Genomic DNA, 18,682 nt, shown 5'->3' with positions numbered 1-18,682 from the left:
TGGTGTAAAGTTACCTTGTATCTCCTGAATTCTCTTAATTAAACACATGGCTGACATAAATATTAACAACAAAATTGAACAGTAGTATTTGACAGCGCAGTTTTACATGACTGCAGCAGGAACTGGAACAGAGAAAAAGGACAACAGGAGGTTCATTTTAAGAAACAGGAGGAGGAGCAGTCAAATCTGTGGCCCTCAGAACAGAAATCTGCATAAAATAAAGCTTTAGTTAACTTTTTAATCTTAGTACACACTTGAAAATAGCTCCATATTGTTTCTGAATTGTCGTGAAGATCCTCCTTTGTTACTCTCTACTTTACACTGAACATCTTTTTTGTAGCACACCTGTTTCACTCCCTGACTCACTCTATCTTTGTCAGCCAGCCCTGAGTTAACTTCCTGTTCCTCTGTGCATCTTTGTGATCTTTTCTCACAGTAAATCTACTCGCTTGGAGCGTCCCTCAACAATATATAATAGAGAGATCCTATGGTTGCCTTCAAGAAACTCAGTCTGCAACAGATATTAAACGTTACAATAAAATATCCTACATAATATCTTTATATCACTGTATATTTATAGTTGGCAAACTACCAGCAGGAATTTCACCATATTGTCCCAAATGTAAAACTCACATAGGCACTAGGTTCCTACTTCTGTCTCTCTGTGGAAGTGTTTGGCCTCTTAGGTTGTGACTCTGGAAAGAATAAGACATCATATCGATGGAAGGAGTCATATTTTTCTGCAGAAATTGAAGAAATCATTGGACTCTCAGGGACTTAAATGTATTCTGCATTTAAAAACTGGAAAAATGTCTCAATTGGGGACATTAGATATGAATCAGATCGATGTCACAAAAAAATGTGGACGGACCTGTAGTTTCCAGTTCTAGGCCTATAACATGTTCTTTTTCCAAGCAAGCTAAGTTCCAGCAAAGTTACTTGTTTCCTGTCTAGCTCTAAAGCTCAGTGGTTCTTCACACAGGTGTTGCAGTTTTTTTAAACATAATTAAATGCTGTGTTGGGTCTGGACAGTATCAGTATAGTTTTCATATAGGCCTACTGTAGACCACTTCTGTTTGGAGATCCAATAATCCCTGGTGTTTCTGCAACTTCTTGTATCCAAAGTCGTCTCTAGTTCTTTGGGATGGCTCAAAACCAAGAGAAGGGCTGCGAAGTGAAGGATGGATCCACACACAAGGAGAGGGGTAAATAGTGCAACCATGAACAGTGGAGGAGGGAAGACAGAGGAATGTGACACTTAAATGTTTTTTTTTTCTCCTAGGCAGTCTTTCGTTGCAGAGGTGGAATTTGTGGCATTCTCTCTGCCTTTGGTCATCAGTTGCTGTCGGCTGTACGCAACGGTAGTGATGATCCCACCTCTGCAGGGGCAGGGTTTCTATTTTCTTGTCACCAGAGATAAATTAAAAACGCTAATAACAATTCTCATTTGGCCCCAAATAAAGAAAGGTCAGAGCCTGTCTGTTGTGCCTGTAGGTATTAAAGCAGAAGGAAACCCCAACAATCTCTTAATGCCAGCGCTTGTCTTTGCATTAGGACATTATTCAACACAGTACATTTGTCTGAGACAGTAAACTTTAATCCTAATTGTAAACCTTTTTCCATAAGTAATCCCCTAAAGATACCCTCCAGACATTTCTTTCATTTAAGTTTTTTTTAATGAGGTTTTTCTATTTTAAGAACATCAACACAAAAAAATAAATAAACACAAACAGCACACACTAAACAAAAACACATCTCTGCAGTGTTCTTAACAGTAATTATTCAAAAGTCCATCAGCACAGCACCATCCTCATCAGGTGACCTCTTCTACACATCAAGCCTGGAAACAAACAAACAATGGCACATATGACACAAGTCAAAAGAAACCCATTCCCACAATCTGTATGTTACAGTTGTACTTCATTTCAGTTCAGTGACTAGAAAATCTACAGTTATGCAGATTGGCTATCATATAACTTGACTAGTCGAGTTGCGTAGGATGACCCTAGCAGCTGAGGTAAAGCCTGTCAGGGCTAGAGCAAATGTTGGTTTGGAGATCTTGGGTAGACATAGCGTGTCCCCCAAGAGGCACAGTTGAACTAATTCAGGAACAGACACCCTGAGCCAGTCTTGAAAGGTAGAACTAAGGACAGGACCACATTGCGTAGATAAAGGTGCCTTCCTGCCTTTTACATTTTCAGCATAGATTCTCTTCTAGTAAACCTATTATATGGAGACGGACGGCTGTAAAATAATATTGATTAAGTATCTTTTAATGTATAAATTTCCCCCCGAGCTTCTCTTGTAAACCATCCTGCACCAGAGATTATCCTTATCCTCCTTGCCCAAGAGTCCTAATCAATGTTCAGTTCTAAATGTTCACCTCTTAGTTACCATATATTGTGTTAGCAGTTATAAAAGGTGGAAGCTGAATGATTATTTTTAGGTAATTTAAGATAGTGCTGTACCCTGTTATCCCCTCCACACATTTTAAGAATAAAAACCAAAATTTTGTCTTGTTTAAAGTTTCCTTTAAAAAAATCTTCTCACTGCAAACTCCAGAATTCATGAGTATTTAAATATATTGTACATTTCAGATGTTTCCCCTACTAGACATTAGTTGGCCCCTACTTCTCTGTGAAGTAAATTTCAGAGGTTTTCATATTACACTTGAGGAAGTTGCAAACTTGACTATGACTGTCTTACTTGTTGTGGTGTTACAAAATCCTGTTTGAAGTCTTAATATCAGATTTAAGGTAAGAAATTTTCCCCCTTCAGCAGATAAAACAGCCTGCTAGTGTCAAACTCAGCACAATTTATTTTGCATAAAATCTCATTTTGTTTTTCAGAGATTAACTGAGTTTGCCCTCCAGTTCTTTACATGTGTTCAGAGAGAGTCCTTGATTAGTAAACCACTATAACCATCATGTTGCATTTAAGAAAGATGAAACTGAGTTTGGATGCCTTTAATATTCATAAAAGATCATTTAGGACATGTGTGGACTGTCAAATTGTGCCTTATGCTTATTTTTTTTTTTATGGTGATTATATAGTTTTTGGTAATATGGGATTAGGCAATCAATTTGAAAAAAAAAAATCTGAGCTGCATCAAATTGTTTTTAATGTTATTATTTTGTAGAGGTATGCTCTTTTATGTCAGGCACAGGATCAATGTTCTTCACACATGCCTAACCTCCCTGTTTGGCTCTAATACATCGTCACAAGCTGTCCAAGTTCTGCAGATCAATACCATCGATCAACCCGATCACCTCCTGGATCAATCGCGTCCTCTGAGGGGAGGGAGGGAGGGTGTGTGGGTGAAAACGGTGCATTCTGGGTGGAAATAAGATGCAGGCACTGTCCGCAAGTGAAAAACGCCGTCACCGGGGTGGAGGCTGTCTTCCAGCCAATCAGAGGGCGGCTGTGCTGTGGAGGGCGGAACTGAGACGCACGCTTCCTTTGCATAAATGAACCAAAAACTGTGCCGCTGCCCGTAACGTGCTACAATAAACTGTTCAACGGAGCCGTTAGACGGTAAGTGATATCTGCAGACATCTGCATATCTGTTTTTACATATCATCGTGTTGAATGTCTATGTAATTGGCTCACTGTCGGCAGGTGAGAGTCCTCTGGTGCCTGCATGCTAAGCTCGCCCTGTGTGTGTCTTGAGAATCTGTGAATGAACCTTCTTATCGTTTTGCATTGGAGTTTGCACATTTGACAACTTGACTTAAATTATAGGTGTAAATTGGGTCTGGGTAAGTCTATGGCAGATGCACGCAGCGCCGAGTCAAAGTTGTAATGCTGTTAAAAAATGAAAGCTGCGTCAACCACATTCTTTATGTCTCATCATGAACCAGGATCCATTGTGTTCACATTATACACAACACACAGCACTTCTTGTATATGTTAGTAAATTAACTTGATTCTTTGGATCAAAGTTTGTGAATGTTTAAAATGTATAGAAAATCACACTTAAAAATCTTTAATGTGAAAGAATTGAATTTAGCACAAATGCATTCAGATGCATGGTTTTTAAGACAAGTATTCCAGTGATGTGAATAATTTGAAGTTTAAATCTATCTTAAATCTCTTAGTGGCTTCAATATGTCTGACCGAGTACATGTACAGGGGTTTGAGGTTTTTCCTGGACGTTATCAAGATGACTTGGTAATCCTACTTCCTGGGGCCTCCTTTCCATTGGATTGGATAGGTGTCAGTGTCATTCACTGTAAAACTTCACCCAAAAGCCCAGTTGTAATGTAAGGCCCAGTCCCTTTTAACAATCCTGTTGTAGCCACATGTTTTAACATTTAAAGGCCTGTCTCAAATAGAGGCCTGGTCTGGTTGCTAAGCAGTTAATTTCTTCATAGAATTTCTTCAGATGCCTAAAACCAAGATGTTGGCCACCTTAAATTATGTATCCACCCTGATTACCTTGTAAGTTATTGATATTCCTTTAGTCTATAATGGTCTCAGATCAAAAGAATCAAAAGGGCTTTTAATAAAACTTAATCCAAGTTATGAGTATTGTTTTGACAGGATGAGGTCGTGCTGTGTCTGCATGCTGGGTGCTGTAATCTGAGTGCCGTAACTATCTCTGCACTGCCTGGCAGAGCTAGATCAAATGAATGATTCATAATTGATATGTTGTTTGAAGTTTAATTTTTACACAAGTAAGATTCTTACTGGTTCAAATAAGTAACTAACTTGTATTTCCCAGTTAAAGGCCTATCCCACGATACAGATGCCAGTCTCAGACATAGGTCCATTGAGTTCAGTGATTTGATCAAATAATAGCCTGGGCAATTAATTGAAGATTTACAGTAACTCTCAGTTGCAAATCATAAATTGTAATTGCAAATAAGCAGACTCATAATTGCAGTTGGTGACTGTTTTCCATAAGCAAATGGCTGCAGCAGTGTTGTAGTCATAGAAGTGAAACAACAAGGCTCACTGTTAACACTAATGACCTGTAACATTTTTTCTCTTGTGCAGACTAAAAGCCAAAATGACTGACAGGAAGGCAGTGATAAAGAATGCAGACATGTCTGAAGAGATGCAGCAGGATGCTGTGGACTGTGCCATGCAGGCTATGGATAAGTACAACATTGAGAAGGATATCGCCGCCTTTGTCAAAAAGGTACATGATATCAATATCAGACGGGTAGTACGAAGGTGTAACTGAGTGGTTCCAAACTGACAGGTCGTGGATCCCTTTGCATTGACTACAAGTAACATGCATACTTGTGTTATTTGTCAAAAAAATACACTTTATTAATTAGTACAGTGAATTTTTGAAGTGCTTTCTGCTGTTGAGTGAGTGACTAATGAACAGCTACTTGACAGAAACAGCAAACTAGTGACATGGCCAAATGCAAGAATGATGCTAAATGTATTAAGTGGAATAATGAGTAAGGAGCAATCTGGACGCTGTGGCTGCACCAGTTGGGGACCACTGATGTAATTCATCAAAACCTGCTGAGTGGCCTCTTATCTATGATCATGCTAATTGTAACCGTTTCCCCTGCAGGAGTTTGACAAGAAGTACAACCCCACATGGCACTGCATAGTCGGGAGGAACTTTGGCAGCTATGTGACGCATGAGACGAAGCATTTCATCTACTTCTATCTGGGCCAAGTGGCCATTCTACTCTTCAAGTCGGGCTGAAATCCAAACATGCCCTCCCAAAACTACTTAAAATTCAGCCCACAATACTTCTGTGCCATGCTGTACATTGGCTACCACCTTTCTGCAGACATGCCTACCTCCTGGTTTCCTGCTTGCGTCAGTCTGTTATTGTTTGCCACCTACAACACTACAACCATCGCTGAATGGCGCTTTAGTCATGCCTGGACTGGTGATGTGCCATTTGTAGAAAATGCCAATTTCAAACTACTCTCCATTCCAGCACTCAGTCAGCATTTTCACATCTGACAGACTCACCATGATGCATAGTTTCTGCGTATTGTTTTTGCTGTGCGTTGATGCACGGGCCTTGTACATTGTTTCATATCGATATGTTGTATAATAACTTATTTTTCATGATATTAAAAAGAGCAACAGACAGTTTTTGTTGAAATGCCTTTACTTTTCAGTGTTGACTGAGATTGAATATAAATTCCAAGACTGTTGCTTACACTTAATAAAGAGAGTTACATGCCAAGAGATTTCAGGTTTTGTACATGCTTGAACATTCCTGTTCCCACTTCAGTTGTGAATCTTTACAATGTTACTGCTGTATATCTCTGGAATGTAATTTAGTGTGCAGTTTGGTATTGTGATATTTTCAACATGTTGAGCACAAAACAACTTTGAAACAGTAAATTGGTTCAAAATGTGTATTGTGTGGATGTGTGCCTTGAATTTGTTGCATTTGCATGTACAAAGATCAAATGTCTTCATATTCTGTTATTGTAAATCACGACGGACACAATTTGTTAGTTGAGGCTACCAACCAGTCAGATTTCCTTCAGCATGTTTTTTTTTTTTTTTTTTTTTTTTCAGATACCCTGCTGCTTTTCCTGCGGGCAAGTTTTGGAAAATGATAGGAGATTAGGAATCAGTTAATAAACAATATTTACCAGACAAAGGGGATATTGGCTATCCTCACTTATCTTTTCCAAGAAGCAAATACAGTCGCAGTAGTCCCTCACAGGCCAGATGTAGGCAGGGGCGTTTCAAGGATTTGAGGACATTTGAAGCAAAACCTAGACCTCTGTTGGAAAGTCTGAGGCATATTCCACTTCACTTTAATCAACAAGATCTTTTATTATGTTTATTGTATAAACAAAAACTATTATGAATTCGAAAATAGTTGGATTGCCATTTGGCATCCCACCATGGGTCATATTTAGCCCACAGGGCATAACTTACTGCTCCTGAATAACAGTCTAGATGCAGGCAGGCAGACATGGTATCAAAGTCTGCTCATGTCTAAAAAAATAAAATTAAGATCTGGTGGAACTCTTTTGAAGCAAAGTATAGTTTCTAAATTTGTTTCATAAACCCACAGCAGGGAAAGTGATGGGGGTAACACTCTGGAAACATAACAGAGGACACTATAATATCAATTTAGGATTTCAAGATAATTATTCTCCCCTAAGTTTAAAATAAATATTATCTGAACTCCTACATTCACAGTCAGACATCTTGTGTCTGATCAAAAAGTTCATCCAAACAAGGATGTAAACTACTAATCTGAATAAAAATAAATCAGAATGAGCTCCACTATGACCAGTTAAAACATTAAATGCTACTCACACATTAATGGATCAGTATTTGTTTATTTTTTTATAGACATACAGCATGGATCAATGCCACAGCTTGCTTACAATGCCATCCCTGTGTGCCTTCAGCCAAATATACAAACTCAACAAGACAATTTGTACAAAATAATAAAATACCGCATTAATAGATATTTTAATACGTAATCTAAATATTTACACTTTTATTAAACAAAAGAAAAAATCAACAAAAATGTGTTTTTCCATAGTGATACTGCTTCGTTAAAGATGTGGTAGTTTCTTCACTACACTGTAGGGGGCAGTAATGATCCTGACGTTTAGATGTCAAGCTTGACACGAGGAGCGTGAACCTACAAGCAAGTGAAATACTTCCGAGATCAACAAGATGGCGGCTCAAACTGGGTTGGCACCGGCTTCTGTGAGCCGCAGTGATGTCCCTACCTTTCCTCCGGTGGCTCTGTCCGCGGAGGCCGCCCCGTTCACCCCGCTCGGGACGGACGGCTGGCGGCTCGGCTCACCGTCGGACGTGGAGAAACAGTTTTCCCGCTGCGCCGCGAAGCTCCGAGCCCTGCGGGCAGACTCCGGCCAACTGAGAGAGGAGCTCAACCTGCTGTTTGACCAGCTGCTGTCCGAAAACTACAACAAAACCTTCGACTTTAATATCAACATCCGACCAGAGGTAACTTATTCTGTTTTTGCTCGTATTGCGACGACTGTTACGTTACGTTATTTAGCTTAAAACGCAAACTAATGAAATTAGGTTGTGTGGTAAAAATTCGGGCAACATCAGCCATTTTTGTCCTGAGTGAAAACATCCTAGCAACCATCCAGTATTCCCTAGCAACCGGCCTGTATCACCATCCCACGTCATACACCCAGCAACCATTTTGCATTCTGGCAAAACACCCAACAACCTACCAACAGAGAACATCTGATCAACCCCTCATACTACCACCCCCCTGTTGATGTGTTTTTCCACTGTATATAAACTGCTGCATTCTGGGAGGATTTACAGGACTGACTGTCAGCTCAAATCAAACTACCTGCTCCTCTCACAAGAGAAACTATTGTATATGGTTTTAATATAAAGGGCAGTAAGAGTAACCTGATATTGAAAATCCTGACACTGGCAAAATATTTCAACTCACACATCCAAATGGAGGAAATTAAACCCCTTTCTTTGTTTTAAAAAGGACCTTTTGGACAATCACCTCAGTCCTTTAAGACTAATGAAGAAAAAACAAGCAAAGTCTCGTCTCAGAGCTTATGAGGCGACAGAAGCTCAGTCCATGGGGACTCGGGTTGGAAACTGTAGGGTCACCAGTTCCAAATTCCTTGTCCAGAACTAATATGCAGTGTCCTTGGCACTGCTGAGAAGCCCTTGAGCAAGGCACTGAACCCCCAACTGCTAGGGTGCCTGTCCATGGGCAGCCCCCTCACTCTGACGTCCCTCCATATAATGCACGTATAGGTCCTGTTGTGCATGTGTGTGTATTTCGGACCTGTGTGTATATGACAAGAGACAACAATTTCCCCAGAGGGATCAATAAAGTATGTCTTCTTCTTCTTCTTCTTCTTCTTCTGCTTCTGATAGTGATGAACTGAAAATATATGAGGACTCCTCACTAACCATACCCGCTTATCCTGTTAGGGGTCGGGGGGTGCTGAAGCCTATCCCAGTTGACACTGGGGTACAGACTATCGCCCACAGGGCTGACACATGAGACACAGCCGTTCACGCTCACATTCACACCTACAGCCAATTTAAAGTCACCGATTAACCTGCATGTCTTTGGACTGTGGGAGGAAGCCGGAGAACCCGGAGAAAGCCCATGCAGACACTTGGAGAACATGCAAACTCCACACAGAAGGGCCCCCCCACTCTGCGTTCAAACCAGGAGCTCTCTTGCTGTGAGGCGACAATGCTAATCACTGCAACACCATGCCGCCTTTTTCTCCACGCTGTGTTATATCGTCATTTCATATAATTCAATCTTTCTTACTTGTTGTATCTTGTTTCTTAAGAAGTGTTTTTTTGTGGTTATGGATTCTGTGCATTGCTGTTTGTAAATGAACAAAAAAAACCCAAAACATTGTACTTTCTTAGCAACTGCTTAGAACACCCTAGCAACCACTTAGAAACAGCCACCCATAACATCGTAAAACTAGCAGTCACCTTTTGACTTGTTAGCTACCTATCCAGCACCCGCAATGTCCTACCAACAATTTTCCAACATCCCAGCAAAAAAACAAAGTGCAAACACATTTTGCTCTGGGGCCTAAATGTTCTTTAAAAAAATGTTTGCCTTTTCTATTTTATCTCTGCATTAGCATCAACATATGTGGTGTTCAGGATTAATTACTTTGTTGCTGTGAAAGACAGTCTTTGCTGAGCTTCTGAATTTTCCATTTCAGGATGTTTGCACTCTGCTGAAACATGTCAGCTGTCTTGTGCCACTGAGTCAAGAACATCTAGTCATCAAACTCTGCCAGCTAATACATCATCTACTCAATCAGCTCAAGGTAACAAACAGCCTTTAGTAACAGTAGACCTTTAACCTCTAACTGTACACATCTACTCATATACTGACTGTGACTGGGTATGCAATCACCTGAAATGTGCCGCACTTTTTTTCTTTTTTCTTTTTTTCATCTCTTTTTAAGGTAATAATGGACGAGCAGACATTAGACGTATTGGTGAACTATACCGCCAGAGCACTGAAAATGTGCAGTACATGGACACACTCAGATGTCCTTCTGGCACTTTCCACAGTAGTGTACGGGAACGGACCTCAGTGCCAACAGGTAGGTATTTGTACAAGCTCTGTGAATGTGTATTGTAGTGATAACTGTTGAATATTTACACAAAGATTTTTCTCTTTCAAAGCACCTCAGTGACTTACTGGGTGAAGATGGAGTCCTCCTGCTGTATAGCTCTCCATCTCAGCCAAATATGGAGTTACGCCGTGTTGCTCTCACCTGTATGGCCAACATCTGTCTCAGGTACTTTACCATGCTTATATATTTATATATACATAGTGCAGTTATGTCTACTGTTCGCCTGCTTTTTAGACAATGTAAAAACATGGACACGGTGTGTGTGACTTGTTTCTGAAGAGATGTTTTAAAACTTTAAGGTAGGGTTCACCTCTTCAAATGTTGGAGCCAAAATGTATGAAATTGGACAGGGGTGAACCAGGGGAGAAACAAGCAAACCAATCTTAGTCCTTAATGTTTTCTTAGTGTAACAATAACTCTTTAGATTTCCATCTAGATGCACGTTACAAGAAGTGAAATAAGACCATCAGATCCTGTGGGAAAATTGTATTGATGTTGCATTTCGAGAGAGAATTCAAGGATTTTCACCAGTAGGTTTTAAAGGTGGCTGTGCTTTCAGGGATCATTTTTGTAGTTGTTGACTTGAGAAATGTTTTTCTTTTAGGTCCAGTGCGTAGGATTTAGGGGGATATACTGGCAGACGGGATATAATATAATAACCATGTTTTCTTGAGTGTATGATCACATGAAAATAAGAATTGTCGGGGCGTCGGTGGCTTAGTGGTAGAGCAGGCGCCCCATGTACAAAGCTGTTGCCACAACGGCCCGGGTTCAACTCCAGCCTGTGGCCCTTTGCTGCATGTCACTCCCTCTCTCTCTCCCCCTTTCACACTTGTCTGTCCTGTCAAATAAAGGCTAAAAATGCCCCAAAAAATATCTTTATAAAAAAGAAAATAAGAATTGTTGTGTTATCGTTACCTTAGAATGAGACATTTATATCTACATAGGGAGCATAGCCATGTTTCTACTATTGTTTAGAACAGACAAACCAAACAGTGGCTCTAGACAGGGCCATTCGCGTTTTCACATAAGCCACCGTAGTTAGCAGCCCCTCTGCAATGAGCAGTATCGAATAAACACAGATTTTTAAAAATGTAAAACTGCGTTATTCATCGTTAGCAACCCATCCCCACAACATGTTCTCATTCCAACTTGTCAAATACTGCTGCTTTGTCAGTGGACATACCCGTCAGCAGTATTTGACAAGCTTGGCTGTTGCCTGCTGCCTCTAAAGCTGGTAATAACCTTCTGAACAATGAACACTGAAGGAATTCTAACTGCGAGAAGTTTCAGCAGGTTGCGATCTGCAATCCAAACTGCTAGATGCCACTAAATCCCCCTAAATTTTAACACTTGACTTTAAGAGTTTGAAAGGTGGCACTGAAAAGGTTGTGGCTTGGCTGCAGCTGTTTTCACTTTGGATTATAATGAGGGTTATAACTAGGGCATCACAGTAAATAATATCCAGATATTTCAGTTTCAATTATTCAAGTCTGCCATACTAACCTAAATGATGATGGCGATATATCAGTGTTCTTTCAGTTCAGTTATTGCAGGTTTAACTTCTTGTTTCTGGTTGGTTGTATTGTTTCTCTCCAGGATTCCTGGTCAGCCACCGTTGGATGATCAATACAGGAGTGTATCTTTCAGAGTCTTCCTGAAAACACTGCAGTCACCCAAACCTCCCAACACTGATGAGCTCTTTTACTGCATGGTACGGATAATTGGTGTGTTGAAAAGAGAATTTCATTGGGATAGAATACATTTATTCATAGTTGACCCACACCTGTCCATGTGTCCTCTGTGCAGGTGATCCAGGCAGCACTAAAGGGACTTCAGTGTTGTCTCTCAGGAGGGAAGTGGAAATTTGGTGGAGGGGAGGAGCTTGGGTCTGTACTGGCTGCACTAAAGGTACCAAATTGTAGAACATCTGTTGCTTTATCTTTTTTAAATCTCTTTTCCAGCACAAACAAAATGACAGCTATATTATGTTGTAATAATCTGGAGATCTGTACATGTTTTCTGCAGAGGCTCATGTTTCAGGGAGCTCCAGGTGTGAGTGTCGAGTGGCCAGCAGTGCTTTACCCAGCACCTCTTCCTCAATATGAGGGTCTCCCTTCATCGAAACCTGCTGAACCAACAAAACCTGAACCAGCAAAGGACGCAGCTGTGCCAGGCAAAACCTCAGGAGTAAGACAAGTCTTATTTTTTTGTTGATAGAGATTTAAGTAAGGACAGTTTCAAAATCAGTGCTTAATATCTCTCCTTAGAATAAAAAGAGGAAATCAAGAGGAAAGGGGAAGAAGACGAGCACTGAGGAGAGCAGAGGGGATGATGGAGAGGAAGATGATCGAGAGGCAGTGCCTGCATATCAGAAAGGAGGGGGAAGAGATGGAGGCAGAGGTGAAGGAGAATTCATGTCTAAACTCTCTGGCCCATCTCTCTACCCGTCCTGGAAAAGAGCCAGCTCTGACTCTGAGTTTTCAGACCCAGAGGGCAGTGCACAGTGCAAATTAAGGTACAGAAAAACACTGTCCATATCCATCCATCTCACCATCTCTTTTTTGGTTTATTTGGTTTTAGTTTTTACTGGAAATTGAAGATGCCTTTTATTGCTGCAAGCCTAGATGTCTTGAAAAAGCGCTCTGTTATTTTATTCTCGTAATGCTTCATGAACGGGTGAGAAATCATCCTGCATAATTTTTCTTTTAGGCTTTACCACGGTCGTGTGCGTCAGAGAGCACTGCACTGTCTGCTAGCGGTGGTAAAAGGTGTTGAGAAGAGGACTCTGTATGGCTACTGGTCCTCCTTCATACCTGACTCCCCTATTGGGGGGCCGCCGCCTCTCACTCTCCTCACAATTATCCTGAAGGACCCCTCACCAAAGGTATGAGACAATCTCACCCATGTTAACCCTCTGAACTTGAATGGCTGTAGCATCCGTCTCCTTCCTCTCCATCCAGGTGCGTGCATGTGCGCTTCAGGTGTTGTCGGCCATGCTGGATGGCTCCCGTCAGTTCCTGGCTGTGGCTGAAGATACAGCGTCTCCTCGTACGTCTTACACCCCTTTCTCCTTCACGCTGGCTACTGCCGTCAGAGAACTGCATCGCGCTCTCAGTCTGGCTCTGCTGGCTGAGACGTCCCCTCAGACGCTCACACAGGTCATAAAGGTACAATTGGATGACCCCTTTACCTTCTGAAACTTTTTCCTCTGGGTTATTGCTATTTTGTTCTCTTCTCCAGTGTCTTAAACATAAAAAAACCTTTTTACAAGAATGATTATGTTGATTCAGATTGTTTTCAACTGCAATGTTAAGAGTGAAGCTTTATTGTACAAAGTTAGCACCCAAACATGAGCTTATCTCCACCTTTCCGGTCTGTTAGTGTCTGGCCTACCTGGTGGCGAATGCTCCCTACCACCGTCTCAGACCTGGTTTGCTCAACTCACTCTGGAAGCAGATGCGTCCCTATGTGCGCCACAGAGGTCTGTATTCCGTCAGTGCATTTAGATAACTGCTCACATTGATTAAAGGGAACATAACACTGTTAATACAGCTGCTCCCTGTCTACAGATGTGAATGTCCGTGTGTCAGTCCTGACACTCTATGGGGCTCTGGTGACGACTCAGGCACCTCTCCCTGAGGTGCAGCTCCTCCTCCGACAGCCAGAGGGCAGCGGCAGCAGCAGTACTGGCTCCTTCACGCCGCAGGATTCGGCTCTCAGCTGGAGACAAAGAGACGGAGTGTCCTCGCCCTCTCGCACACCAGTCAAATCCTCCCTGCACACGCAATCCCCCCAGGTTTCTCACACACCGAGGGAGGAGGACAGCACCCCGCCGTGGCTTCTGCAGCTGTGTGTGTCGCTGGTGACTCAGCCTAGAGAGGACCAATCAGACAGCGAGGGAGCAGGAACAGGAGGGGGCGCTGCTTTAGAGCCCTCTCCTGTCCGACTAGAGGCTCTACAGGTGAGAGATGGTGGATGAGACAGAAAGTGACAAAAGAAAGCCCCAAACTGATATTTCTAAAATCTGAAGATGTTGTTTTTTTAAAGTCTTTCCTGTGCCATGCTTCAGGTCATGTCCCACCTGGTGCGTGGCTACTTCTCTCTAGCCCACGTATCTCTGTGTGAGATTGGGCAGGTGAGTGCGCGCTGCCTTGGGGAGACAGACCCCTCCATACAACTCCACGGAGCAAAGGTAACACCTCCTAGTTTCCAACTCCATCTGTAAAGCCTGATTTATAGTAGGGCGCTTGACACTTGTGAGGAGTGTCCCCCCACAGAAATTATACAACGCGCAAAACACACACAATGTTTTCTTCTTTTGCTTCTTCAAAAAGTTTCAGTCGTCATAATGGTAACCAGATGCTAACCTGTAGTCGGCTTGTTTAGTTACATTTTATCATCCTTTTGCATTTTGATAATGGAGGCAGTTCAGGCAGGGAGCTACAGAGTGAATATGTCCCTGTCCAACAAATGCAGGATATGGATGAGCAAACATACTTACAGTATTTCCAGATGTCTGATCATTTTGACATTTTGATGATCTTGACACCCTTATACGGTGCTTTTACTGCTCTAGCAGATGTGTCAGAGAGGCTTGCCATGACAACCTAATCACATTGTGCAACAGAATGTGACGGTTTTAGCGACATAACAAAATTATCCAGGTGTGCAGCATGAAAGGAAAGGTAACTGGTGTAACTTTTTTCAGTCAAAAATGCATAATTTCTGTCAAGTGACACATATTGAAAGTGTCCAGCACCCAACTGTAAATCAGGCTTAAGTGATTTCCACAAAAGTTGTGGTTTGTGTGTCCCTTGCACTTTTTAGCCTCAGTAGTCCAGATTGTGTAAATGTATTTTGTAAAACCAACATTCATGGGGTCAAGATCTCTGCACTGACGTCTACATCTTCATCTTTTATTCAGTTACTGGAGGAGCTGGGGACAGGAATAATCCAGCAGTACAGAGCAGAAAACAACATACCTGAGAGCTCCAGGGTCCCCATGAACCAAGTAAGTACAAACTGTCTTTAAACTGTATCAAGGTAGACCTGTTTAAATTTGTTACAAGATTTTTTCTGATTTCCTGTTGCTGTTGTACCCTTGGTTTAACATAGTTTCAATGTCACTTTTTAAGAAGGACCAAAGAGATAAGAGAGTTTTAGGTTTAGTTAACTGGGATATATTGATGTGTTTTCACTCCATGAAATAGGTGGTGCTCTTCTGGTCAGAAGTCTTGAGTGGTCCACTGAATGGAGCACTGCAGAACGAACAACACCCCACGCTGCAGACGAGCGCATGCGACACGCTCTCCTCCATTCTGCCGCAGGCCTTCTCACAGCTGCCTGTGAGTTCCCCTTTGATAATTTCTATACAGCTAACACTGAGCTATACGGTCATCAGCTGTAGGTGTAATGTGTGTAATGTTGTTCTTAAGGATAAGACGCAGCTGATGTGCATCACCGTGCTGCTGGGGCTGACCTACAGTGAAAACTATCTGGTGAAAACCGCAGCCGTCAGAGCTCTGGGAGTCTACATACTGTTCCCCTGTCTGAGAGAGGTAGGGACTCTGACCAGCAACTATGAGCATACTGAGCACTGTGAAACATGTTTCTGACCCATGATGATCCGTTTTATCTCTTCCTCTCTGTTCAGGATGTTATGTTTGTGGCAGATACAGCAAACACTATCCTCGCTGCCCTCGAAGATCGATCCCCAAATGTCCGTGCCAAGGCTGCCTGGTCCCTGGGCAACCTCACAGACACACTTATTGTTAATATGTAAGAAAACATGGATAATAAGGATTGTAGTCTGTTCATAGAGATTTTATTTTTGTAATCTCTTTATCCTGTGTCTCTATCAGGGAGAGTGTAGGCGTGGACTTCCAAGAAGAGTTATCAGACATGCTGCTGCTCAAGATGTTGCAGGCAGCCACCCGAGCATCGGCCGACAAAGACAGGGTGAGAGCATTAACTCTTAAATTAAGTTTACACCACATGACTTTCAAAGTCTTCAGATTGCTTTATTGTTCACTACTCAACTTGCTGTTTTGTAATTAGGAATCTTGAAGTAGTAGTACATGACTGACTGGCAACAGGGGGTCACACACTATGAGATCTTTGACCAGGAGGAATCCCAGATGAGTCAGTCATGTGATGCGAACCCCTTGCAAACACACATGCACCACTTGTCTCTGTCCTCAACAAGTGTCTTGCTCTCTTGTTGGCTGTAGCATGCTGTCAAAGTCCCCAACAGGTTCAGATATGTAGCATACCGGGGAGTGTCCACATTGCATCGGCGAACCTCTCAGCGTGCGTCTTTGAACAGTTTACACATACCGCTTGAGCGCCAATTTGTGAGGTTTGAGCCAGCACCAATTTGCCTCTGATCTGGGGCTTTGATCCACGAGTTTCAAAAACTGTCGACGAACAGATAATCAGGGTGTAGTCATGTAGTGTGAACTAGGCATTACACACAGGAGCAAAATTCAGATTTGTTAGGTTTTGCCACATTTTGTTCTGCTATGTAAGTTGTTAAAAAATGGCTGCAACTGAAACTGAAACGACTGAATCTGTGAGAATGTTAATAGACGTAATTATGTAAAGTTATGCCAGCTTGCTTGGTATAACCTCATCAGTATGACTGACTGTGTTTTGATATCCTACTCATCAATATCTGCCCCTGTGAAGACACTATTTTCTAGTTTTCTTTTTGACTGTCTCCCACTTCTCTGAACTCTCCAGGTGAAGTGTAATGCGGTGCGAGCACTTGGAAATCTGCTTCATTTCCTGCGTCAGAGCCAGCTGACCCGCTCTGCGTTCCAACGTCCGCTGGAAGAGGCAGTACATGCTCTGGTTAAAACCGTCCAGTCAGAGGCCACTATGAAGGTCAGGTGGAATGCCTGTTACGCCTTGGGAAATGCTTTCAGAAATCCAGCCCTGCCGCTCGGTAAGTGTTCATTCATTCACCTGTGTTTGCCCTCACTATGACATGGTCAATGTGGGTCATCAGATCAGACTGTGAACATACTTACAATAGAGAGATTTATAGAAGATCTTTTGGGAACTATATCAAGCAGCTGGTTGAGAGTTTTGTCAATATTTGGTATCTTTCACATGGTTTTGTTTGTTGAGATGGTGTAAATTGTACCCAACAGTGATGGATCTGAATTTAAGTTTTTGTATTAATGATTTCTGTCTCTTCCTTCCTCTCAGACTCAGCCTCGTGGTCCTGTGATGCCTTCTCCTCCCTCTGCCATGTTGTCACTTCCTGCAAGAACTTCAAGGTGCGGATCAAGTCTGCTGCTGCTCTGGCAGTTCCTACCAACCGCGCCTGCTACGGGGACACAGAGCGCTTCAGCTGTGTGTGGCGATCCCTGGCTGCAGCGCTCGAGAACAGCGAAGACACAAATGACTTCTTAGAGTACCGCTACAGTGCCAGCCTGCGACACACGCTCTCACAAGCTCTCCTACACCTGCTCAGCGTCAGCCAGTCTCAGGACATGCTTGCCTTGGGGGCATCACTGGCCGGGGAGGAGGGTGGGGGCATCAAAGAGCATTTGATTAAATATCTCAGAGCAGAGGAAGGAGGAGGAGAGGGGGCGGAGGGAGAGAAAGATGCAGGAGGGGACAGTTTCACCCCTCAGCAGAGAGTCGGAGGTCTGCAACAGACCCTGATCAGACTGAAGGAGTTGAAGGCTGAAGGAGAGAGATGGAGAGAGGAGGAGAGCGGTAAAGAGGTGGTGGTTTATTTCCTGGAGGATTTGTTAAAGACCTGTGAGGAGCAGTGAAGACTCCCATTACCAGCTGTAGCGCTGGGTTTCAGTTAGAAAACTAGCTGAGATCAAGAAGACGGCGCTCTCAAGTTGGGCAAATATCCAAGCAGCTGTAAGCAGCTTTGTCATAATGTGATTGTAGGACATCACAAGGAACCACAAGACTGTCTTAAAAAAAGGCCACTTTTTTTCTTATGTACATTTCAAGACATTTTGAAGGTCACAGTGGCTTTTATTTCCTTTTATTCATCTATTTGCACTTGCACTCTTATGGATTAACATCTGACGTACAAAGACATGCCATGTAATCATGTTTTGAGAACAAAATAATTTAAGTGATGAAAATATTGTGTTGTTGTTTAACAAAATTTTGTTGCCCAAGTTAATTAAGATGATTTTTTAAATTGTTTTGATGTAAAGAGAATTTTGTCTGAACATGTCTGATTGCATTGAACATCAATTTGATTATTCTTTCCTTGGTGTTGTAATTTACATACATCTGCCATAATGAGATATTTATCGATATATGAAAACTACTATTTCACAGCAATAAATCAGATTGTGAAGTCCACTGCATTGTATGTGTGAACACAGCAATGATGCTGACTGGACACATGAAACAGCTAGGAAGATGTTATCCATATTGAACATGATTTAAATGCAGTACAAAAGTGTTATGTTTTGTTCAGTGTATAATATGTAATAATAATAAATATTTTCAGTTATATTCACACTTAAATCATCAAGCTTTAGTGTTTTATTTGGCAGAAATGATTGCCATTGATTGATTTTACAACATGATGACGCAGCCAGCAGGAGGC

At 42.1% G+C, this 18,682-nt stretch overlaps 2 protein-coding genes across 2 annotated transcripts; both read left to right on the top strand.

The window, feature by feature from the left end:
* Nucleotides 1-3,409: 3,409 nt before the first annotated feature.
* Nucleotides 3,410-6,343, top strand: dynll2b (dynein, light chain, LC8-type 2b). The gene is made up of 3 exons (XM_033645234.1): nt 3,410-3,534; nt 4,999-5,143; nt 5,534-6,343. Exons 2-3 carry the CDS (start codon nt 5,012-5,014, stop codon nt 5,669-5,671), a joined length of 270 nt encoding a protein of 89 aa, XP_033501125.1. The 5' UTR covers nt 3,410-3,534; nt 4,999-5,011; the 3' UTR covers nt 5,672-6,343.
* Nucleotides 6,344-7,570: 1,227 nt separating this feature from the next.
* heatr6 (HEAT repeat containing 6) lies at nt 7,571-18,600 on the top strand. The gene is made up of 20 exons (XM_033634920.2): nt 7,571-7,927; nt 9,664-9,771; nt 9,913-10,053; nt 10,136-10,251; nt 11,686-11,800; nt 11,896-11,997; nt 12,115-12,276; nt 12,357-12,604; nt 12,799-12,973; nt 13,050-13,256; nt 13,471-13,570; nt 13,659-14,050; nt 14,159-14,281; nt 15,014-15,100; nt 15,300-15,434; nt 15,525-15,647; nt 15,743-15,867; nt 15,951-16,047; nt 16,831-17,035; nt 17,302-18,600. Exons 1-20 carry the CDS (start codon nt 7,634-7,636, stop codon nt 17,874-17,876), a joined length of 3,630 nt encoding a protein of 1,209 aa, XP_033490811.1. The 5' UTR covers nt 7,571-7,633; the 3' UTR covers nt 17,877-18,600.
* Nucleotides 18,601-18,682: the final 82 nt, after the last annotated feature.

This window comes from Epinephelus lanceolatus, chromosome 11, assembly GCF_041903045.1.
Source record: "Epinephelus lanceolatus isolate andai-2023 chromosome 11, ASM4190304v1, whole genome shotgun sequence".
NCBI classification, from domain to species: domain Eukaryota; kingdom Metazoa; phylum Chordata; class Actinopteri; order Perciformes; family Serranidae; genus Epinephelus; species Epinephelus lanceolatus.
The sequence above is the reverse complement of the archived record's forward strand: the minus strand, read 5'-3'. Positions and strand labels throughout refer to the sequence as shown.